The sequence below is a fragment of the Gopherus evgoodei genome, chromosome 3 (assembly GCF_007399415.2).
Source record: "Gopherus evgoodei ecotype Sinaloan lineage chromosome 3, rGopEvg1_v1.p, whole genome shotgun sequence".
Taxonomy (NCBI): Eukaryota; Metazoa; Chordata; order Testudines; family Testudinidae; genus Gopherus; species Gopherus evgoodei.
The window spans coordinates 138,268,966-138,294,140 of NC_044324.1; the positions used below are offsets into that span (position 1 = coordinate 138,268,966).

The following is a 25,175-nucleotide window of genomic DNA, read 5'->3' on the forward strand; positions in this document are numbered from 1 at the left end:
ATCTTCACCCAGAATACTAAGTTCAATTCTGGTTATCCTATTACAAAAAAGATAGAGCAGAAATAAGAGTTCAAGAGGGAAGTGGGGAAATAGATGCCTGGTGAAGGCCATACGAGGAGTGATTGAAAAGACTTGTTTAAAGAGGAGTTAAATAACAAGAAACATGAACTGGGTACACAAAATAATGAATGGCATAGATGGTGAATTAGGCACACCTGTTTACCCTTTCTCATGATACAAGCGCCAGTGGACAATTAATATCATGGAAAGGCACATTTAAAACCGCTAAAAAAAAAATAAATTTTTACACTATTACTGCTGTGTAATTCACTGCTATAAGGTATCATTGAAGCAAAGAGCTTATGAGGATTAAAAAAAGGATTGGATACTTCTATGGATGATATTAACATCCACATCAGAACAGGATAAAAAGGGAGATCTAAAGTTCTCATGCTTCAGGGTGTAAGTCAGGTACTTACTGTCTGATGTTAGCAAGAAACTTCACCTGTAGACAGGGTTTCATAATTATTCATTATGTTTCTTGTACTTGATTCTGAAGCATCTGGTATGGACACTGACAGAAACAGGATACTGGAGTAGGTAGACCTTAATCTGATATGAAAACTTCTACATGCACTTTGTGAACTTCAAGAATAACTACATGACCTCTGAGATAAAGCTCTGGGCTAACATTGTGTATGGGGAATAAGTTTGGCTAGTCCGATGTAGTTTGTATTGCATCAAAGATCTTTGACAAAATCGTGGCTACTTTGCAGAAGACCAGAATCTTCATGCATTTTGTGGCAACCAGGATCTTCAACACAGAAGATATGCTTTTCTTGTGAATCAGTTGAATAGATTCGTGACAATCAAGATCTTTAACATATTCCTCTGTGTGAATAATATATATATAATATATAAAAAAAAAAAAGGTTCATGGAATTGTGCAGAAGGAACAATGGGATTAAAGGGAAGAGCCTAAACTGTGTGCGGGGTAGGTAGGATGTGTGGGTGAGATTTGGGGAGGAGGTGATGGAATGCCAGCGTTTTTTCAGAGACAAGTTTTAGTGGTGCATTCTCTGTGGTGTATTGTGCTTGTGGTAGTGATTTTTGTCTCAGGATGAGGAAATATACTGCTGTTAGTCATTTTAGAGCTTTGCTTTTTTTAGGTTTTCATAGATTTTTAAGGCCAGAAGGGACCATTGTGATCATAGTCTGACCTCCTGCATGCCATAGAACTTCCCAAAAATAATTCCTGGAGGATATCTTTTATAAAAACATCCAGTCTTGATGTAAGAATTGCCTGTGATGGAGAATCCACCAACCTAGCTTCAACTTCCACCCATTATATTGTGTTATGCTGTTCTCTGCTAGAATGAAGAGCCAATTATTAAATATTTGTTCCCCATGTAGGTACTTCTAAACTGATCGTCACCCCTTAACCTTCTCTTTATTAAGCTAAATACATAGATTCAAGGAGGTCAGTCTCTATAAGGCGTATTTTCTAATCCTGTAGTCATTGTCATGGCTCTTCTCTGAATCATCTCCGGTTTATCAACATCCTTTAATTTGTTAAACATATTATGTAGAGAGCAAACTTAGCTCCACAATACAGTGTTCTTATATATTAATATTGGAGTTATTAACAAAACTCAATTTCTTTTTAGCACAATTTTAATGTTTTTACATTAATATAAAGACTTATTGCTTGAGAAGTCAGTGGATTTAATTGTTTGAATTATTAGTAGAATATAAGTGTTTCATTTTGTCCAGAGTTCTCTCTGGATGTGGGTTTTGTTTTTTTTTGGTTGTTTTGTCTTCACATTCAAAATAACCTTTTTAGCCTTCCCTAGTGTAATTTTGCTTGAACTTGGTTTTTAATTCAAGTTGAGTGAAATAAAATGAATGTTGAGTAGCAAACACATACCAACTCTAGTTGCTTCCAGATAATCTTCAACATTTGCAGACCAGAATAAAATTAGATATGTGAAAATCTGATTAATTTAATTTTTTTCTAGAAAGACCTTAATTTTCTTATCTTGGTAAGATGACTAGCACTAATATGCAAGACTCTTTGTTACTATTTATTGTACATGAGCGCAGGCATGTGAATAATATTCTAACAGAGGTATGGTAATAGGTAAGTGAAAACATTATCCTTGTATAGTGATATACTCTGACTGTCACGGTGCAGATCTGATTGTTTAATAGTTCATGTGGTAATTAGGATGTGTTTAGATGTTTCAGAGTATTGTATAATATATATTTTCTTTTTTCTTTTTCTTTAATTTGACAGTGAGAATTCTCGTCTTGCAGCAGAGGTGTACAAAGATATGCCGGAGACCAGCTTCACTCGGACGATATCCAATCCTGAAGTAGTCATGAAACGACGGCGACAACAGAAACTAGAGAAGAGAATGCAGGAGTTCCGCAGCTCTGATGGCCGGCCAGACTCAGGTAGTGATTCAAATTTGCTCCTTGTATGTTTTAATTTAATGATATATTACTTAAGGGAAGCTTAGCCCTTTTTCACATGGCCAACAATTCTTGAAACTTTCTTTTGTTAAATTAGTCCAGTGAAATCTAACTTTCCTCTCTTTAACTTACTCATACTAAAGTCAGTTTCTGTGTCTGGTAACTGTTTGTTTACTTTGGTCTCATTGCTAATAACATCTTAAAAAAAAAAACTTGCTAGAGTTTGCAAAAAAACAAACAAACAAAAAAAACTACTGCCAAACTATTAAGTAAAAAATAGTCCTGTGAAATTCCTGGACTTGAGTGTATCAATGCGTGTGACAGTGTTTAGGGATTCAGGTAAACTAAGATAATTTAAGCTCTTCAGTGTCCCTGTTTATCACAACTTTGCTGTGTGTAACTGGATAGCTGTCAGAAAGGTTGTAAGATCTATTGTTAGAATGTGTGATTTCCCATTCATGTCATTTATATTTCAGAAAAGGTTTCTGGGAAACAGTTTTAGTTTTGATACAGCGATTGCATGCTTGTTCTGATTCCAGGCCTTTTCTTTAAAAGGAAGGAGAAATCGATCTCTCAGGGAAGTATGGAAAAAGCTGTATACTTGTGTTTTATAAGCAGAGTCTTTCTCAGATGCATGAAATTAAATATTTACAGTAACAAATGAGAATCCCTTTGTATAATATGCTAAAAGATAGCTTTTGCTATTTGATGAGGTATAGCATTTGTATGTAGGGATGGGCAATAGATGGAATCTGTGAAAGGAGGAATTTGTAGAGTTTTGGTGTTAAGGTATACCAAAGAAGTCTGTTCAAATGTTTAGGACTCTTAAATCTGTGATTGCATATCCCTTTGCTCAGATAAAATAGTAATTACATATATTTTCAAGGTGGAACCCTGAGGATTTATGCAGACAGTTTAAAACCAAATATACCGTACAAGACCATCCTGCTGTCCACTACAGATACGGCAGACTTTGCAGTTATTGAAGCACTGGAGAAGTACGGTCTGGAAAAGGAAAATCCCAAGGATTACTGTATTGCTCGGGTAAGTAAAACTATTAACATCAAAACACTCCTGGTGCTTATGTTTGAGGGGGTTTTCTTTCTTAAAGCAACTTTTAAAAAATGAGCACAGTTTATCAAAGTTTGTTGATATTTTAATCTTATAACTTGTATCTTATCACTTAGATATGTTAGTAGTTATTAAGCAATTCAATTATTTTCATTTTCATAAATCTTTAAAACGAGCCTAAACCTTCCAGCTTTATAACATTTTTATTGCTGCTTTGTTGCATAGCAGTGTGTAACTGATGGAAATATATTTTTGTACTTAAATTGATACTGCAGTCTTATGCAACTATATCAACTAAATTTTAGCAAAGTTTATGAATTAAAGCGTTGGTCTTGCCAACACTTAAGTTTGTGAAAAAACTTTGTGAATAATTGGTTGCACTGAACTAAGTGAGATACTCAGTACATAAGTATTAGCAGGATCAGGCCCAAATCTGACAAGGTACACATTTTGAGATATTTTCAGACACTGTTCAATAATGTATAATAAGAAGCTGTTGCTGAAGCTAAAATTGAATTTCAGTTTGGTATTTAATTTTTAGAAGCTGAATATATATTTTAAGGATATCTAATTAAAAAAACCCTCAGCTCATTGAATGATATGAAAATGAGACAAATAGGTTTCTTTTAATTAATTTGAAAAAAATCAAACTTTATATAGAATTTGTCTTTAATTTACCTATTAGCTGAGTGGTGTAGCTTCACCAGGGAGTGTCCACAGGCAACACAGTGATTAAAGATACAGCTCCATCTGTCCATTCCAGCTGCTGGGGTAAGGAGAGGGTGGTGGGGTTTGAAATAAGGTGCTATGTCTGGGCCTTGTTTGTGAACTCCATCCTGTGTATCAGCCTCTGGCTAGTACCTGTCTGATTTAAATTTGAAGCTGTTACTCCTCTAGTTGGTACAAGGGAGAAAAGGTGCTTCTCCTTCCTTTTTGCATTTCCCAAGACTCATTGTTTTTTGATGGGCGGGGGGAAGGTGTCCTCTCTGCTCCTCTTTTAGGTCTTGTCCACACTGCCACTTTACAGTGCTGAAAGTTTCTTGCCCAGGGGTGTGAAAAAACACCCCTCGAGCAATGTAAGTTTCAGCGGTGTAGACAGTACACTGCGCTGGGGCCACAACTATGCAGCCACACTAAAGTGCTGCCCAGCAGCACTTTAACGTTGATAGTGAAGACATACCCTGAGTCTCCTAATTGTTGTGAATGGAGAGTGGGAAGTGATCCCTGTCACTCTTAATCTTCTCCAGGCTCTGCTTTAAGCTTTTGGTTTTTTGTTTTGTTTCATTTTTTGTCTAACACTGTGATGCTAATAGCTCTCAGTGGCATTATCAGCTTGAAACTGATTTGTGACAGTTTCATGTTTTCCCATGTGGGTCTAAATAGCATCAGGGAAGCTGACTAGAGATTTTTTATTTGGATTTTCTGATGTTTGAGAGCACTGAGGATATGTCTACACTATGGGATTATTCCGATTTTATATAAACCGATTTTGTAAAACAGATTGTATAAAGTTGAGTACACGCGGCCACACTAAGCACACTAATTCGGCAGTGTGCATCCATGCACCGAGGCTAGCATTGATTTCCGGAGTGTTGCACTGTGGCTAGCTATCCTGTAGCTATCCCATAGTTCCCGCAGTCTCCTCCGCCCACTGGAATTCTGGGTTGAGATCCCATGCAAAAACAATGTCCTGGGTGATTCTGGGTAAATGTCATCACTCAATCCTTCCTCCATGAAAGCAACGCCAGACAATCATTTTGCGCCCTTTTTCCCTGGATTGCCCTGGCAGACGCCATAGCGTGGCAACCATGGAGCCCGTTTTTGCCTTGTCACTGTCACCATATGTGTATTGGATGCTGCTGACAGACGCGGTATTGCAGTGCTACAGAGCAGCATTCATTTGCCTTTGCAAGGTAGCAGAGACGGTTACCATCCATATTGCATCATCTGCCGTGCCATTCTAAATTGGCGATGAGATGACGGTTATCAATCATTCTGTACCGTCTGCTGCTGTCATGGGTGCTCCTGGCTGTCCTCGCTGAGATCGGTTGGGGGCGCATGGACAAAAATGGGAATGACTCCCTGGGTCATTCCCTTCTTTATGTTTTGTCTAAAAGTAGTCAGTCCTGCCTAGAATATGGGGCAAGTGTACTAGAGAACCAGAGAGCACAGCCGCTCTGTGTCAGAGCCCCAGAGATCCCACAGAAATGATGAGCTGCATGCCATTGTAGGGGGTGCCCCTGCAACAACCCCACCCGTTGCTTTCCTCCTCCCCCAACCCTCCTGGGCTACCGTGGCACTGTCCCCCCATTTGTGTGATGAAGTAATAAAGAATGCAGGAATAAGAAACACTGACTTTTTAGTGAGATAAAATGAGGGAGAGGAAGCCCCCAGCTGCTATGATAGTCCAGGCAGTACAGAATCTTCATTAGACATGAAAGGGGGAGGGGCTGATGGAGCTCAGCCTCCAGTTGCTGTGATGAAGATGGTTACCAGCTGTTCTGTACCATCTGCCGGGAATGACCGGGAATCATTCCCATTTTTACCCAGGCGCCCCCGGCCGATCTCACCGAGGCCAGCCAGGAGCACTCATGGGTTGATGATGACGATGGATAGCAGTCATATTGTAGCATCTGCCACCAGGAAGGGGATGCTGATGTTCTGCACTGCAGCACCCTGTCTACTAGCAGCATGCAGTAGACATAGGGTGACGTTGAAAAAAGGCGCGAAACTTTTTTTTCCCTTTTCTTTTTTTGGGGGGGGGAAGGGTGTAAATTGACAACAGATACCCTGAAACACCTGGAAAAATGTTTTTGACCCTTCGGGCATTGGGAGCTCAGCCAAGAATGCAAATACTTCTTGGAGACTGCGGGGACTGTGGGATAGCTGGAGTCCTCAGTACCCTCTCCCTCCCTCCATAAGTGTCCATATTCTTTAGCTTTCCGTTACGCTTGTCACACAGCACTGTGCTGAGTCCCTGCTGTGGACTCTATATCATAGTCTGGAAATTTTTTCAAATGCTTTGGCATTTCGTCTTCTGTAACGGAGCTCTGATAGAAGAGATTTGTCTCCCCATACAGCGATCAGATCCAGTATCTCCCGTATGGTCCATGCTGGAGCTCTTTTTGGATTTGGGACTGCATCGCCACCCGTGCTGATCAGAGCTCCACGCTGGGCAAACAGGAAATGCAATTCAAAGTTCACGGGGCTTTTCCTATCTACCTGTCCAGTGCATCCGAGTTCAGATGGCTTTCCAGAGCGGTCACAATGATGCACTGTGGGATAGTGCCCAGAAGCCAATACTGTCGATTTGTGGCCACACTAACCCTAATCCGACATGGCAATACTGATTTCAGCGCTACTCCCGCCATCAAGGAGGAGTACAGAAATCGGTTTAAAGAGCCCTTTATATCGATATAAAGGGCTTCGTTGTGTGGATGGGTGCAGGGTTAAATCGGTTTAACGCTGCTAAATTCTGTTTAAATGCGTAGTGTAGACCAGGCCTGTGAATAGCTGCAGAGATACTGCAGCCTCAGCCTGCAGCTTAGGAAGATAGCACTGAATCAATTTCTCTTTGGTTCACTGTGGAGTGTATCTTAATGTTTTAAGGGAAAAAAGTTTATATTTTGCAGAAGTAAGTGTCTTAAATCTTGTATGCATGCCAGAGAAATATTCCATACGATAGTGAATTTTTCAAGCCTTATCTTATGTGATTAAAATAGAGAACAAGTAGTTGAAGGACTTTTGCATGAAGTTTAGCAAAGATTTTGCTGATCTTACCAAAGAAGCAAATTGCTGCTTTAATTTTGTAGCCTTGTGGAAAGTCAAAATTTTCCACAGAAACTCAACTTTTCTTTGTATATCTAGTATACTTTCATGTGTTTTTAAGGAGGCAACTGGTGATTTCCATAGATATAGTTATATTATATAGATTTTGATTTGTGCTGTATCCTAATAAATGTGGCAGACCTGCTTTTCTGGATCTTTAGAGTCATTGTAGTTGGATAATATATTGTACTCTTCACTAACTGATCCGAATTTGCCACACTTCTGACCCTATAGTATATGAATTTAAATGTGAAAGTGATTTACTGTTGGACTGAAATAACTTGAAAACCTAATTCTAGCTAAATGTTTTATGAAACTGAACTTTCCTGTAAAGAATTGCTTGAACTCTTTTTTTTTTTTTTTTTTTTTTTTTTTTTTAAATGTCCTTGATTCAGCTTAGACTACATACATCATTATTTTCCTGACTGGGAAACATGTGAATAATGTGCTAAATATATTAAATAAATAGATTTGGTTTCATCGTAACTTGTTCAGTACTGTTTATAGGAACTTCTAGCGAGTCACAGCTATCTGTCAGCATCCGGTGAACAATTTCTCTTCTTCCTCCAGTGTTGTAAAAGATTGTGCTATATTGAGATTTACCTTGTACTTATGTTCTTCATTTAAAGCAATCTTTGAAAAGCTGCATTAAACTGAACAAAATTAACATCTCTTCTTTTTTTCTAGAAGTTTTGGTCTCCTAGTGTTTTAGCATTTTGAAAATATGGTTCTTTGTCTTTCTGTTGATAGTAGTTGAAATATCTTTGGGGAGGATTTAAGTGATTGACATTTACTTAGCTATCTAATTGGATTTTAAATTGTTTTACTGAGAAGAGACCCTTTATAATGCTTCATAAGATATCCATAATAAAGTTCATTTCCCTTGTTCTGAAATGTCACTTAAAAGACCAACATAAATATTTTCCAGTGCTGACTTTTTGTTGGACATGGCTCCTTGGGACTGTATTTATCATTTTTCTTCTGACATTTTGTTAGATAGCCTGTCTCCATACTGCAGCTTTACCAAGTACAAGAATGGTGCTGTTCTAACTAAACATTAAGTGAATATAAATGTTTGTTCCGATATTCATTTTTCTTTGTCTTTCAGCATGTTAATTTTGAGGTTCATTGCACGCCTCTCAAGGTGTCAAATTAATTAGATAATTTTGTCTAAGCTACCTGTGCACATTCCTTTGAATGTGACCTAAAACTTGGAAGATATTGTGTGGCTTACAAGATTCTATTTTAGAATGTATCTGGATTACATGCTTAATTTAGGGTGCTTTATTTCTTTTATTCCTTTATCCTCAGATAAATTAACTTTTTTTTTTCCTGTAACACACACAATGAAAGCACACACATACTGATGGATCATTTTCAAAGAAAAATTACCCTTTTTGTAGATGACATGAAATGTTTTTGTTCTCCAGCATGTGAATAACATAAATGTGGCTCCTTTTGGGTAGCAGATTCAGTGACTTTTAATTGTATCAAAGTGATGTGAAAAAAATCTTACTATCACTGAGCTGATCTTTGTGATGATATAAGATTACAAATCAAAATTTTAATTTATTTTTAATAGACCACTAGTAACATGGCACACTGGCTTGTTGACAAAAAGAAAGTGGCAGGGCAAAAGAACAGCCTGCAGAAATGCCAATATAGTTAGCACTGTTTGTTATTTTTTACAATGTATATTAGAGCAATGATCCCAAAACTGTGGTATGCTCCTCCTAGAGGTATGTGGAGGAATATTCGAGTGAACCAGCCCCCCACAGGGGGTGGGGAGGGAGCACCATCTAGCTCCGCCTCTAGTCCCCTCTCCTCCATCACCCCACTTCTGCCCCCAGCTCCACCTTCAGCCCAAGCTCTTCTGCTGAGCCAACTGTGCATTAATAGAGGGGTGTGCATACAGATTCCATTGCTGGTAAGGGAGGGGTGACAGGACAAGTTCGGGTACCATTGTATTAGAGGTATAGCTAGTAGCTGCTTCTTCGAGTGCTTGCTCATATCCATTCCAGTTAGGTGTGCGCGCGCTGCGTGCACGTTCATTGGAGATTTTTACCTTAGCAACACTCGGTGGGCCGGCGGGGCGCCCTCTGGAGTGGCACCACTATGGCGCCTGATACATACCCCTGCTGGCCCCTCCTCTCCTCAGTTCCTTCTTACTGCCCGTGTCGGTCGTTGGAACAGTGGAGCGCGGCTTAGCTGATCTCCACCTCCCTAGCTCTTCGCTCGTTTATATAGTTATTGTGTATATAGTTCGTTTTCTATAGTTCTAGTTAGCATTTATATTAGTAGTTCTTATAGTAGTTATGTATATAGTTACAGGGGATCGGGGGCTAGCCCCTTCTCCTCTCCCTGGTACCGGGGCCCATGCCCTGTTCACCAGGCTTCAAACCTTGCGCGTCCTGTCATCGGTCGATGCCCACAGGAGACCCGCACGACTCCTGTTTAAAGTGCCTGGGCGAAGCCCATCTTGCGGACAAGTGCCGAATCTGCAAGGCTTTCAAGCCCGGGACGAAGAAAGAGCTGGACGTTTGCCTCAAGCAACTTTTGATGGAGGCAGCTCTAACTCCTAGTTCCAGTAAAGGCTACTCGGCACCAGCCTTCACCGGCTCAACCTTCTGGCCGGCACCGATCCCTCTCCCCGAGGAGCAAGAGGCACAAGGCTCCTGCGGCACCTGTACCTACACCGCAGTCGGAGCGTACATCCAAGGCGGACCACCCGGCACCGTCAACTGCCGCGGCACCGCTTGCCTCCGCACCGTTGATTCTGGTCTCTCTCAGGAGCCGTCGAGTCCGGTGCCTACCAGCTCCCCAGCGCACGCTGTGGTTGAGCTCGTTGTGCCCTTGACGCTGGAGACCTTCTCCACGGCTCGGGAACTGTTTGCTCTGATGGAGCCTGAGCTGCCCCAACCCCCAGCACCGCCGGTGTGGGTTGTTCAGTCATTGGGCAAGCCTGCCATGATGAGGCCATCTTCGCCGGGCACTGCAGAACGCCACCGGTCCTGATCCAGGTCCGGCGGACGCTCTCGGTCCCGCCATCGCTCCTGATCCCGGCACCGCTTGCAGTCCTGGTACCGTTCTCCATCCCGGTACCAGTCGTACTCGCGGCACCGCTCGAGATCCTGGTCTCTATCGCAGTACTCTCGGCACCGGTCCAGATCCCGGCACCGCCGTACCTCTTGCAGAAAATCTCGGCATGGAGACGTGAGACACCGGTCGACCTCCCGGCACCGCACTGGTCGCACGTCCCGGTCCCGCACCCAGCACCGCTACGACTCTCGGTACCATTTGCCGGTACCGTGCAGACAGGAGTCCAATGGACTTCAGCTCCTCCCGTGTGGACAGTGCCGCCTACGGGGACTCGGATACGCATGCCCATGGCCCGGACCACAGACCTCATCAGTGGTCCTTTTGGACACCTTGGGCGTATCATCAAGCCCAAGGCGAACCGACTGGCCCATCACGCTCCAGTCACTCAGAGCACCGTGTGCTCAAGGCCACCGTCAGCCGACCTCCCCCCACTAGCACAGAGGAAACCAGTGCACATGCACCAGACCCACATGATCTTCCAGAGACGGAGGTCCCCCCGGACCAGGCTTCAGTGCAGGACCCACTCGTACCGGGGCTGTCGTCATCCTCCTTCCCCGGATGAGGCAGTAGCGGGGACGTCATCATCGGGGCCACCTCCGATTGACCTCCGGTCACACCAGGACCTTCTGCGGCGTGTCACCCAGAATATCAACCTGCCGGTAGAGGAGGTTCCAGAGGTGGAGGACCTGGTGATTAGCATCTTGTCCGCATAGACACCCATCAGAGTGGATCTCCCCTTCATCCGTTCAATCCAGGCTAGAACAGACAATATCTGGCAATCCCCGGCTTCCATCCCACCCACAGCCAAGGGGGTTGAATGGAAGTACATGGTGCCTACCAAGGGCTATGAGTACCTCTGCGTGCACCGCGCTCCCTGTTCATTGGTGGTACAGTCAGTCAACGGACGGGAGCGCCACGGCCAGCAAGCCCCAGCACCTAAATCTAGGGAGGCCCGGCGCATGGATTTGTTGGGATGGAAAGTCTATTCCGCGGGAGGCCTCCAACTCCGCATAGCAAACCAACAAGCCCTCCTGGGCAGATACAATTACAATACCTGGGAGATGGTCCGGAAGTTTGCCAACTTGGTTCCGCAGGATTCCCGCCAGGAATTTGCAGCACTCCTGGAGGAGGGGAAGAGGGTCGCGAGGACCTCCTTACAAGCCTTGCTAGATGCCGCCGATTCGGTGGCTAGAACGGTCACCTCTGGCATAGCCATGCGCCATATATTGTGGTTGCAAGTGTCCGGCCTGCCACCTGAGCTGCAGCATACCATACAAGACTTGCCGTTTGATGGACAAGGCTTGTTTTTCGCAAAAGGTGGACCCCAGGCTGCAGAGTCTAAAGGACAACCGAGTAATTATGCGTTCGTTGGGAATGCATACGCTTCAGACTCAAAGACGGTCCTTCCTTTCCCAGCCTCAGCGCCCTTACCCCCCGCCTCGGCCAAGGCAAGTCTTTGCCAGAAGACGAGGTCGTACCAATCGCAGACGTCAGTCTGGACCTCAAGGGGGTAACAATTCCGGTCCCACCAAACCAACACCGGGACCAAAATCAAACTTTTGAGGGTGCGCCTGAGAGCAGTGTACCAGTTGCCTCCCCGGATCCCTTTCAGTTCTACAACCGCCTTTTCCCTTTCCTTCCTGCGTGGTCCCAGTTGACTTCAGATCATTGGGTCCTACATACAGTGGAGCTTGGATACCATCTTCAGTTTGTTTCACCCCCTTCCTCCCACCCCCCTTCAGGGACCCCTCTCACGAGCAACTCCTCATCCAGGAGGTCCGCAGGCTCCTCTCAATTGGAGCTATAGAGGAGGTACCGGAGGAGTTAAGGGGCAAGGGGTTTTATTCCCGATATTTCCTAATTCCCAAGGCGAAAGAGGGCCTCCGGCCTATCCTAGACCTGCGAGGACTGAACAAATTCATCAAAAAGTTCAAATTCTGCATGGTATCCCTGGGAACCATCATTCCTTCCCTGGATCCCAGAGATTGGTAAGCTGCTCTCGACATGCAGGATGCATATTTCCACATCGCAGTTTACCCCCCGCACAGGCGGTATCTGTGCTTTGTGGTAAATCATTGACACTACCAGTTTACTGTCCTCCCCTTTGGCCTCTCCTCGGCCCCTCGTGTCTTGACGAAGTGTATGGCGGTCGTCGCTGCTTCCCTACACCGTCATCGAATACACGTCTTCCGTTACCTCGACGACTGGCTTATCCGAGGGGCCTCCGAGGCACAAGTCATCAGCCATGTGACCATTATCAAGGACCTGTTTATGCATCTAGGCCTGATCCTCAATCTAGACAAGTCCACTCTGGTGCCTACGCAGAGGATAGAGTTTATCGGGGCAATGCTGGACTCCAACCTGGCGACGGCCAGTCTACCCCCCCACCGGTTTCAGGCCATCGTCTCCCTTGTCCAGAGTCTTCAGAGTTTTCCAACAACCTCTGCTCGCACTTGCCTTGGTCCCCTCAGTCACATGGCTGCATGCACATTCGTCACAAAGCATGCCAGGCTGCGAATGTGTCCTCTACAAATCTGGCTCGCCTCCATCTATCGGCCAGGCAGAGACGCCATAGCCATCATTCTGACAGTTCCACCGAGCGTTCTCAGCTCCCTCGACTGGTGGCGAATGTTGTCCCGGGTGTGTGCAGGTCTGCCCGTTCCATCCTTCCCAGCCCTCCACGTCCCTAACAACGGATGCGTCCTCTCTGGGGTGGGGTGCTCACCTAGGGCACTTGAGCACCCAAGGCCTTTGGTCATCCCGGGAGTTGACGCTACACATCAATGTCTGGGAGCTGAAAGCGGTCCAGCTGGTGTGCCAAGTGTTCCAGCGCCATCTGCAGGGCCGTTGTGTTGCAGTGTTCACGGACAACACAACGGCCATGTATTATATAAACAAACAGGGAGGGACATGGTCCTCTCCCTTGTGTCAGGAAACGATCCAACTGTGGGACTTCTGCATAGCCGGCTCCATAGACCTAGTAGCCTCCTTCCTACCAGGAGTCCGGAACACGCTCGCAGATCATCTAGCAGATCCTTCCTGGCGCACGAGTGGTCCATCCATCCGGACATTCTCCATTCAATTTTCCGAAGGTGGGGCTTTCCCCACATAGACCTCTTTGCCTCCCGGGAGAACAGAAAATGCCAGGTGTTCTGCTTCCTACAATGTCGCTCCCCGGGCTCCTTGTCGGACGTGTTCCTCATTCCGTGGACGTGCCACCTCTGTTATGCCTTCCCACCATTTCCTCTCTTCGTTTCTCTCTATGCCTTCTCACCGTTTCCTCCTTGAGTTCTACTCAAGCTCCACAGGGACAAAGCCTGCCTTATCTTGGCCGAAGCAGCATTGGTACACCATGCTGCTCGACCTGTCTCTGTCAGGCCCGATTCCTCAGCCAGTTTGCCCGGGCCTGATCATGCAGGACTTTGGCAGGTTGCACCACCTGGACCTGCAGTCCCTTCATCTGACTGCATGGCTGCTGGCTGGTTGAGCCAATCAGAGTTGCGTTGTTCCGCCGCAGTGCAACAGGTGCTGTTGGGAAGCAGAAAGCCCTCCACACGATCAACATACCTCACTAAATGGAAGCGCTTCTGTCACTGGTGCGCCCAGCAGGACCTTTCTCCGCAGTCTGTATTAGTCCCCACTATCTTGGACTATTTATGGTCTCTCAAAGAGCAAGGTCTAGTGATCTCTTCGCTAAGAGTGCACCTTGCAGCTATTTCCACCTTCCATCCTGGGGAGGCTGGCAGTTCCGTTTTTTCTCATCCTATAGTTTCCAGATTCCTCAAGGGCTTGGAGCGACTCTGTCCCCAGGTCAAACCCCCAACCCCTTCCTGGGACCTGAACCTCGTCTTAACCAGGCTCATGGGTCCCCCCTTTGAGCCTTTAGCCGCATGCTCGCTGCTGTACCTGTCCTGGAAGACAGCATTCCTAGTCTCTGTCACCTCGGCTAGATGAGTCTCAGAACTTCGAGCTTTGACTGTGGATCCTCCGTATACAGTGTTCCATAAGGACAAGGTACAGCTGCGACCACACCCGGCGTTCCTCCCTAAGGTCGTCTCTGCCTTTCACGTTATTCAGGACATCTTCCTGCCAGTCTTTTTTCCAAAGCCGCACTCATCGCAACGGGAACAGCAGATGCATACTCTGGTTTTCCGCAGGGCTCTCGCTTTTTACATCGAGAGGACCAAACCCTTCCGGCGTTCACCTCAGCTAATTTGTAGCGGTGGCAGAACGTATGAAGGGCATGGCAATCTCTTCCCAACGGATTGCATCTTGGGTGACATCCTGTATTCGGGCATGCTATGACTTGGCTCACGTTCCACCTGGCCATCTCACCACCCACTCTACTCGGGCTCAAGCCTCATCTGTCGCGTTCTTGGCCCATTTTCCCATACAGGAACTCTGCCGCGCGGCCACCTGGTCTTCCATCCACACATTTGCATCGCACTATGCATTGGTCCAACAGTCCAGAGACTATGCCGCCTTCGGCTCAGCGGTCTTACATTCCACAGCATCTCGCTCCGACCCCACCGCCTAGGTAAGGCTTGGAATCTCCTAACTGGAATGGATATGAGCAAGCACTCGAAGAAGAAAAGACGGTTACTCACCTTTGTAACTGTTGTTCTTCGCGATGTGTTGCTCATATCCATTCCAAACCCGCCCTCCTTCCCCACTGTCAGAGTAGCCGGCAAGAAGGAACTGAGGAGCAGGTGGGCCGGCAGGGGTATATATCAGGCGCCATAGCGGTGCCACTCCAGAGGGCGCCCTGCCGGCCCAGCGAGTGTTGCTAGGGTAAAAATCTCCGATGAACGTGCACGCGGCGCGCGCACACCTAACTGGAATGGCTATGAGCAACACATCTTGAAGAACAACAGTTACAAAGGTGAGTAACCGTCTTTTTTCCTGCAGCTTAAATTGCCAAACACATCCTATTATAAGACTGTTTTCAGTAGCTTATAACTTCATCAAATGTTGACTGTTCAGGTTGAAATTTTCCGTGCTGGTTATTTGTTTTAGGCTGAACTTTTTGGGTGAAGTTTCAGCTAAAATGGTTCAGACATTTCAGAGAATGAGATTAGAAAAAAATTTATTTTGTCCATGTTAAAAAAAATTCTTACATCTGTTTCAATGAAATGCTGTAATGCTGCTTTGCTTTGGAGTAGGGACTTGCCACAGGGGATACTTTGGTATCACTGATGTATCTCTGGCTGCCCCCATGAAAATCCACTCAAATTTGACCAAGTTCTACACCTCTGGGGGAAAAAAAACAGTTAGCACATGATAGGTAGTGGTTTGTTAGAGGCTTGCAGTGTTTTCTGAAGACTCTGACAAAGGTAATCCTCCACCAGACTATCAAGCAAACTTTAAGATTGCTTTGCCTTACCAGAGTGGCACAAAGTAGCATTAAGGGGGCCAAAGATCTAGTCCAGTACTGTACATTAATTGTGTTAGTCAAAAGAATTATATGGTGCGTGTGTGTAGGGGGAATTACAAAGTGAGAGGAAAGAGTGTGTATGGGAGGGGATAAGCACGTGTTTTGATTCTGATTTACAAACTGTGAAGACAAAATTAATTGTTTTATCAGAGGATGACAGTGTATCATGAGTAAAATTCGTTTTTCCTTGGTGCCATGACAAGTTTGATGTTGGTGCCTTGGTGCCTAGTTCAGCAAAGGGAGAGAATCAGAAAATAGGTTAATGTGTTGCTTGCTAAGGTTTTTTATATTTCTAGTTGCATAATTCACTATCTCAAAATAGAAGCTGTAGTGAGGAAAATCCATTGCTAGGTCCTCTGTACAAATCTTCTGATTTTTCTGTGGAAACTCATAGTTAACTTTCCTTTATAGGTTATGCTTCCTCCTGGTGCTCAACACTCTGATGATAAAGGTGCTAAAGAAATTATCCTTGATGATGATGAGTGCCCACTTCAAATATTCAGGGAATGGTCTAGTGATAAAGGTACATTAAAAATATTATACAGAAATGTAAGATAGTACAAGCCATCTTTGTAAAGTAGGAGGTTCATTTGAATTATATTTTGCAGTGTTCAGTTGTATTGTTTTTGTTTTGTTTTTTTTAGATGTTTCATGTCCAGAATTTTCCAGGGTGAACTTCAAGGCCGAGAGTAATATTTTCTCATTCTTTATGGTTAAATACATTCTCAAAATGTACAATGAAGTGGAAAAATTTACTAAAGTCCTTAAAATTGACTAGTGGGGTAAAAAAAGACAACATTAAAAACTATGGTTTGGTGAACCTTAAATAATTTAACTTAATAAAAATGTAAGGAGCATTTTGAATATGCTATGTTACAAGCAGTATGAAGAACATTTACTGCTTTATGGATGTTATATTTATTTAAGCATTGGTAGTAGGACTCAGTGGATGTGTATAATGTTGTGTTGTTTTAGGAATACTAGTCTTTCAGTTGAAAAGACGGCCTTCTGACTATATCCCAAAGAAAACCAAGAAACAAACTGATGGAAAGCCATTAAAGGGGAAGGAAAGAGTTGACGGGTCTGGCTATGGCTCTTGCCTTCCTCCTGAGAAACTACCCTACCTAGTGGAATTAAGCCCAGGTAAGAGTTCTGATTTATAACTGATGGAGTTTTTGTAACTGGTCACACTTCAGATTGAATTATAGATTTGGTTATATTGAACTTTCAGATTTGGTGGTATTAGAGTAAGGGGGTTAAAACACTGAACGGATATCACTTCAGTAGCAGATTGTGTCTGAGCTTTTACTAGCTAGCTACAAAAATGAGCTTTAAAGTGTTGCAAAGGAACCTTTGTTTGGTGTTCTTTAACTTTCCATATTTTTAGAAGATTAATCTAAAAGTTGTTCACTGAAGGCAGATCACATTTTAATAAACTGACAGTGTAAGAACATTTAACTGCTTGGTCGTTAATAGGAGTTTAACTCTGAGTTTGTCAAGATAAATTGAGAATGTATTATAAAGGTGAAAAATGTTGTTGGATTTAGTGTGTATTTAAAGTGAGAATTTATGAAAGAGAAGAAAGAGTTCAGTTAAACCTTACTTGAGACGTCAGAAGAAAATTTTAATGCTTCCTAAAGATTAAAAATGTACCTGTAAAGTGCTAAGTATTAAAAAAAGAAAGCATAAACTGGAGTTTCGTTTGGATTTTTGGGTGCCAAACTTGATAGATAGATCACTGTATTTAGATTTCTTATACACTTTTATCACCTTTTAACACCTTATCTGTAGCTGTCTTTCAATATTACAACTTAATATGAAAAAGTAGTTGTATATAGGGTTGCCACCTTAAGTAGAATAAATTGAGGCTTTCGTAGAAATTTATTCCTTTTGTGGTTTACAAGTGTGTAAATTGTGTACATATTTGAGTCTTCAGATTGGTAGAAGTAGTATCATATAACTGGCTCTACTGTAAAAAGATTTCTTTAAAAAGTCTGTTAAAATTTGAATTACCTAATTGCTTTAACATATACTACAGCACACTTATTAAATCATTACTATGGACTATGAAATATTATACATAAAAGTATACTTGAGTATACATAAGTATATTTCTCTGATTTTTCTTTAAAATCATTTGTTTTATTTTCTAATATACAAAAACAATCTACATTTGGGTCTCCAAATGATTAGCAAAAATGAAGTTTTATTGTGCAGATTTTATTGCCACTGTTCAGGCTGCTCCGTGAAAAACAAATAATTTTATGAGAAACATCCTGAAGTGCTGGTATCTGCTGTTTCTTCTTTGAGTAGACTTTTAGGGATTAAACAGATGTAAAAAAAAATTTTTTTTGTTAGTATTAGTTATTTGTAGTTATGTAATTTGACTGTACTGTGTTAAATGATTTTTGAATCAGTTAACATTTTGGCTGCAGTATCCCTGTGATACTATTTTAAATTATGATTTTGTTTAAATGAGTAAAAATTCAGATATTGGCTGGTGAGGTCAGCAGAACATGTGGTACCTGCCAGAAACATGTTGATTTTTGTTATTTTTGAGGACTAAAGTTAATGAGATTTGAATTTCATAAGAAATTAAAAGGCTTATAAAAACAATCTCTTTTTGGTTCTGGTCTAAATTTTCTGCTTATGGAGCCTACTTGTTTAAGTATTAAAATACTGTGCGTCTGGCCAGTGGAACGAGACATCCAATAATCAAAAGATAAAGAATCTTAAAATGAGACAGGTGGCAACTCTGTATACAGTTAACTAACTACAGCCTTTGCACTTTGCTTGGACACTGATCTATTGTTTGTGCTTTCTTCTAACAGCTAGTTGTTGGCTTCTTAAACAATAATAGAAATTAATCCATCCACTTACTTTGCAGGATTAAAGTCCTTGTAGGTTTTCAAGTCGAAAGAGTTAAATACACTGCATCCTTTTAAATTGAATAAGCATTGTCTGGCTACAGGTTCACCCTTTCCTGTCTTTTCTTTTCCTGCCTTCTTCCGCATGTTCTGCATGGTATCTGTCCTGCTGGTGCTGCCTTCACCTGGGTCCTGTGCATGTGTTTTTAACCCCAGGGAGAAGGAATCACTTTGCCTACTACAGCTATCACACTTATGAAGGTAATGCTGTGTTTAATACTGTTCTTTCTACCTAGTCACTAAAAACAGTGCTGGCAAAAAATAAAAAAACCAACATTTTTCCCCAATGAATGAAAGACCATCTTTGTTTTTGAAATGGGCAATTTATTATATGAAACATTTATTTTCCTGGATATATCAGATTAATTTTAAATAGTCTAATTATTGGTAAAGAGGTGTCAAATAGGTCTTGAATTAATCAGATACTATTAAACCAAGAGTTAAACCTTCCAGCTAAGGCTCACGACTGGATTTCATAAGGCCTTTTCCTGTGGTTAAAGGGCAGCACTCTACTGTGAAGGAAAATGCTCCCTTATTCGCCTTGTTGCAGAACACAAGGGGAGTGATTTGTTTTTTAACCTCCTTCTCCCTGACTGTAGAGGGAAAGGATTTTTTCTGAATGCTCTCTCCCGGCTGTGTAAGTGGGGATAAAATATTCAGTAATCTTTGCTGCTTAGGCGGATGCTTGGACCACTGGAAGAACTCTCTCTTCTGTCTTCCCTATAGAGTCCCAGTGGCAATCTTCGGTATTTCTCAAAAAGTGATGTAGTATTTCTCAAAAGTAGTGGATATACTACTCCCTGCTCTGTATGATATGTCTATTAGGCAGAGCATTGATCAGAGGGACTCAGCTACATAGATTCCAAGGCAAGAAAGGACCTGATCATCTAGTCTGATTTCCTGTTATTACACAAGCCATAAAACTTCCCCAAAATGATTCCTAGAGCATATCTTTTTAGAAAAGTATCCAGTCTTGATTGGAAAAACTTGATTTGATTTTAAAATGACCGGTAATGGAAAATCCACTTTAATAGTGGTAAAAATGTTCCAATGGCTAATTACCTTCAGACTGTTAAAAATTTAGGCCTCATTTCCAGTCTGAAATAGTCTAGCTTCAGCTTCTAGCTATTGCATCTCGTTACACCTTCCTCTGCTAGATTGAAGAGCGCATTATCAAATATTTGTTGCCCATGTCGCTACTTTTAAACTATAACCAAGTCTTCCCCCCTCTCCCCTTAATATTCTCATTAGGCTCAAGGAGCTCGGTCTATTTAGCTTATCATTATAAGGCATGTTGTCTAATCCTTTAATCATTCTTACGGCTTTTCTCTGGACCCTCTCCAACTTAACATCCTTCTGGAATTGTGGATACCAGAACTGTACACAGTATTCCAGCACTGGTCACACCAGTTCCAAATATATGGTTAAAATAACCTCTCTACTCCTACTCGAGATTACTTTGTGTATGCACCCACCCACCCCTTTTGGCCAGTGTCACACTGGGAGCTCATGTTCAGCTGATTACCTCCAAATCTTTTTCAGAGTTACTGCTTCCCAGGACAGAGTCCCCCATTCTGAGCTAAGGGAAACATATCTAAACATATGGCCTTTATGGTTGCTGCCAAAAGATATTTGAAAAAAATTCTAATTTAATAATTATTCAGTGTAAAATTCCATGGGGGATGAGATGAGGAACCACAACAATCAGTTATAAGTCTCCAATTTTACAGCTCTGCTCATAACCTGCTTTACAAATGATTGCAGTGTTCTTTGATTCTCCTGTTAATGTAACATAATATGCAGTTACAGCCTATTTTGCGAAACAGGAAAAGTGTGCAAAGCAGCTTGCTTACTACTTAAACTATTATGGTAAAACCTTTACCAGTACACCATTTCCCAATTTATTTAGCAGTTTTTATTTTGTCTTTGTTCCATAGAGTATTTTAAAGACAGTAGTGATTTTTTTATCAGCAGTGCTATTACAGTGTAGAAGTGTAGTATCTTTGCTTGGTGAAATAATAATCCCTCTGCAGACATTTGGCATCTGGCACCATTGTTTTATGGAACTTACTCCAGTTTCACAAAGAGCATCGTCCCATAGAGTTGTTAAAGCCTCATGAAATCTTGGTTGATTACAGAGAGTAGATTTCATCATGGAGGAATAACTCGCGTTACAATTTCAGGTTTTCCACTCAAGCAGTTTTTGCTCTTTAAAATATATTACTTAATGTATTTTTCACCAATTCCTACCGTAGGAAACTATATTTAAGATTGTGGAAGACGCCTTTTCTGTGTTGGATCTCTTCGTATTTTAGAGTCTGTAATATTGAGCTGTTTTCCAATTTTCAAAGTCTTCTGTTTTACAGCAGAAGTTACCTCCTCAGTAGGTGTGTGCTATTGTCACAATCCTAACTATCTAGGCTGTCTTGTCACAAGGGCCTGATAGGCTTTATACTGACTAGATTCACACCACAATTGCAACTACTGCCTGATAGTTGTGCATTTTGCTGCCAGATGCATCCCTCACATTCTGTCTAGTGTATAATCTTGTTAGCCTTAAAGCTGTTGCATTCACAAGAGCAGTTGACTAATCAGTTGGGATGCAAAAATGTACATTAATTTATCGTTGGTACCATCCTTGGTGCTTTTCCCCGCTGTATGTTTTGCAAGTATAGCTCTCACATAAACAATAGGAAGTTAAGGATAAGGGCCTAGTGACCAAATTAAGAGTGGGAGGTTGGGATCTGGAGCCAGATGGCCACAGGGAGTAGAGTTGATGTAACTGGAGATGCAGAATGACTGGTGTATATAGGAGGCTACAGTATACCCTCTGAAACCTGGATTGTGATTGTACCAAATAATTTCTTCTCCCACCCAAAGAAAGAATCTGCAGATGAGGCTCCAGTTCTTGGGACTCCCTCACAAACCCAGGATTCGATTGATGGGCACAGGTCATCCAGGCACACCAGTAGCTCTCCAGAATTCTCCCATAACTTGTCTCAATTTACCAGAACCATTTTTATTGTAATTAAACACCTTGTAATGGTGAATTGAGAAGAGCTATGATAATATTGTTTAACCTATTGCCTGGTCCCATCAGATACAGCAAAATAAGAGGAGGTAAAAGAAATCTGACTGCTGCCTAGGTTCAGGACTCCTGACCAGGCTGGTCTCAAAGACCAAATTTCCTGGCTATGAATATTCTTGGTGGTATGGAGAGAGAGATTGTCAATCCCAGCAGTTCTGAAATCATGATTTTTTTTATGAGCCTTTAGAGCTTTTAGAGCCTTTAGAATTCATGTTTTCAAGATTTGCTTTGCATCCGGAGGTCTAGAAACTAGTTTTAAATAAAAGCTGAGACTCTTATACAATAACTGAACTCCAGGAGTTCAGGCTTTAAGAAGAACATGAAATATTGTGAGAACTGGCAACACTAGCAGAGGCAGGAGGTATAACCAAGGAGGAAGTCACTTACAGTGGCTGAGAAAAGCTGCAGAAACAGCCAGGCACGCTACTGTCAACACTTTAGCTCAGTGGTGATTGTGTGTTTATAGTTACATTGTGAGGCCTATCAGGTAGACAGTGTTTTTAATCCATTTAATATGTTACATGTAAATTGTACAGCATTCTAACTTTTAGTTAAAGTATTTTGACATACCAAGTCAAATAAATTACAGAAGTATATAATATATTACATCGACACTATTCCTTTATCGGCCAAACTTGTAATATCATTTAAAAAAAATCAAGTGGGGCCTGGTTTATACCTAAAACTTGCATCAACCTAGCTGTGTTCCTGAAAGCTGTTTAAAATTTCACACCCTAAGCACCATATTCAGGTCAACTAATCCCTGTTCTAGAAGTACTAGATCCACATAACAATACTCCATCAACCTAGTTACTGCCTCTAAGAGGTTGACTGCCTACATTGATGGAAAAACCCCTTCCGTCAGTGTAGAAACAAGTACACTATGTATTACACCAGCAAAATTGCAACACCCTAGCTGTACCACCGTAATGGCTGTAGTATAGACATACCCTTAGTTTGACAGAATTAGCTGTAGTTGATAGTGATTTAAGATAAACAGAAGTAAGACACACTTCAGCTGAAATAAAAGTATCCACACAGGTTTGACCAGTTAAATTTACTACTAAATCTGTATGTAGAATTTAATCAGAAAAATATGAATGATGACTGAAAGTTGTTTAAGAACACTTTATTAGGTGCCTAAAAAGTCTCAATGCCACAATCAAGGAAGAAGGCCATATTGGTTAAAAAATGCAACCGAGTTTAGAGGGGTTGTGAAGGCACCTATGTTAGAGAGAGAGAAAACAAATAGAGAGGGGAAGCTGATAGTAATGAATATAAATCAGAAACAAGGAATTGTAGAAAACTGATAAGGGAAGCAAAGGGATACAAGGAGAAATTGATGGCCATCACAATTGAAAACCAATAAGGAGGCATTTTTAAAAATATATTAGAAACAAAAAGAATCATAACAATTGTATTGATCCCTTACTAGATGGGAACAGTGGAATTATCAGTAATAATACAGCAAAGTCAAACATGTTCAATAAATATTTCTGCTCTATATTTGTGGGAAAAACAGGTGATCTAGTCATATATAACACTCTTTCCAGTCCACTAGTATCTCAAGAGGATGTTAAACAGGTGTTTCTAAAGTTAGACATTTTTTTAAATGAGCTGGTTATATAATTTGCATCAGAGAGTATTTAAAAGAGCTGACTGGACCATTAATGTTGATTTTCAGTGACTATTAGAACATCAAACAGGAACATCAAGGAGGTTGGTCCCTCAGGGATTGTCTCTTGGCCCTATACTATTTAACAATTTGAGTAATAACCTGGAAGGAAACATAAAATCATCGCTGATAAAATTTGCAGATGACTCAAAAATTGGAGTGGGGTAAATAATGAAGAGGACAGGTCACAGATACAGAATGATCTGGAGTGTTTGGTAAACTGGGTGCAAGTAAACAATATATATTTTAATATGGCAAAATGTAAATGTGTGCATATATAGGAACAAAAAAATGTAGGCCATACTTACAGAATAGGAAAAGCAGTGACTCTGAAAAAGATTTGGGAGTTGTGATAATCAGCTGAACATGAGCTCCCTGTGCGGTGCTCTGACCCAAAGGGCTAATGCCATCCTGGAATTGCAGCTGCTGTTGGAATGCTATGTCCAGTTTTGGTGTCCAAAGTTCAAGAAGGATGCTGATGAATAGAGCCATGAGAATGATTAAAGAATTAGAAAACCTACCTTTTAGTGATAGACTCAAGGAGCTCAATCTAGTTAGTTTAACAAAGTGAAGGTTAAGAGTGACTTGACTGCAGTCTACAAGCATCTACATGGGGAGCAAATATTGATAATTGGCTCTTCTGTCTTGCAGAAAAACGTATAACACGATCCAATGGCTGAAAGTTGAAGCTAGACAAATTTAGACTGGAAATAAGGTGTACATTTTTAACAGTGAGAGTAATTAACCATTGGAACAACTTAGCAAGGGTCATGGTGGATTCTCTCACTGAAGATTTTTAAATCATGTTTAGATCTTTTTCTAAAAGATCTGCTCTAGAAATTATTTTGGGGAAGTTATCTGGCTTGTAATTTGTACAGGAGGTCAAACTAGATGATCACAATGGCCACTTTTGGTCTTAGAATATATAAATCAATGAAGTAAACCTGCCTGGTTTAAATAGATGTGTGTCCAACATTGCCTTTTGCACTGGTCTAACTTAAAGGTTTAATTTTAAACTGATTTAACTGGTGCTATTCTGTGCATAGCTAGCTAAATAATGATGTATATATCCAGAGTATGTAATACTGAATTGTAGTATACTTTGTTTCAAGAGTCTACCGTCCTCAAATTTATAAAATCATTGTGTAATATCTTTGAATTGGTAGTTGTGAAAGTGGCTATATATCAGTGGTACATTACACTGATTTTTTTGTAGCATGATTAAACAAATATATGAACATTTTGATCAGAACTAGTTTTGCAAAACAAATATTGTATAAAGTGCCATCTTTCGTTTTATATTTTTAAGCTAAAAGATGAATGACAAAGCAGCAGGAAAGTTAATAGTGCCGTATATATTATCAACTTGTTATATTTTAATAACAAAGTATTTGTGGTTGGCATTGTTGTGGGTTTTTAACTGTGCAGGACTTGCTTATTACAACTGGAGTTGGTCAGAATTTAGAGTTTTGTCAGAACAAAATCAATTTTTCAAAGATTTCCCATGAACCAGGGACTTAAAAACAAAACAAGAAACCACTGAAACATGGTGTTTCTGAAACTAAATATGCTCCACCA

General features: G+C 41.7%; 1 protein-coding gene across 22 annotated transcripts in view; it reads left to right on the top strand.

Moving 5' to 3' along the window:
* AFDN (afadin, adherens junction formation factor) overlaps nucleotides 1-25,175 on the top strand; it is a 212,829-nt gene that overhangs the window by 79,696 nt on the left and 107,958 nt on the right. For 10 of the 22 annotated variants that reach the window (XM_030556759.1, XM_030556770.1, XM_030556777.1 and 7 more), the window contains exons 5-10: nucleotides 2,297-2,457; nucleotides 3,362-3,519; nucleotides 16,319-16,430; nucleotides 16,552-16,596; nucleotides 16,883-17,050; nucleotides 18,991-19,035. In XM_030556759.1, the coding sequence (XP_030412619.1) occupies nucleotides 2,297-2,457; nucleotides 3,362-3,519; nucleotides 16,319-16,430; nucleotides 16,552-16,596; nucleotides 16,883-17,050; nucleotides 18,991-19,035 (689 nt within the window). The remainder of the gene's footprint in view (nucleotides 1-2,296; nucleotides 2,458-3,361; nucleotides 3,520-16,318; nucleotides 16,431-16,551; nucleotides 16,597-16,882; nucleotides 17,051-18,990; nucleotides 19,036-25,175) is intronic. The other 12 variants (XM_030556764.1, XM_030556780.1, XM_030556773.1 and 9 more) reach the window with 3 other exon arrangements.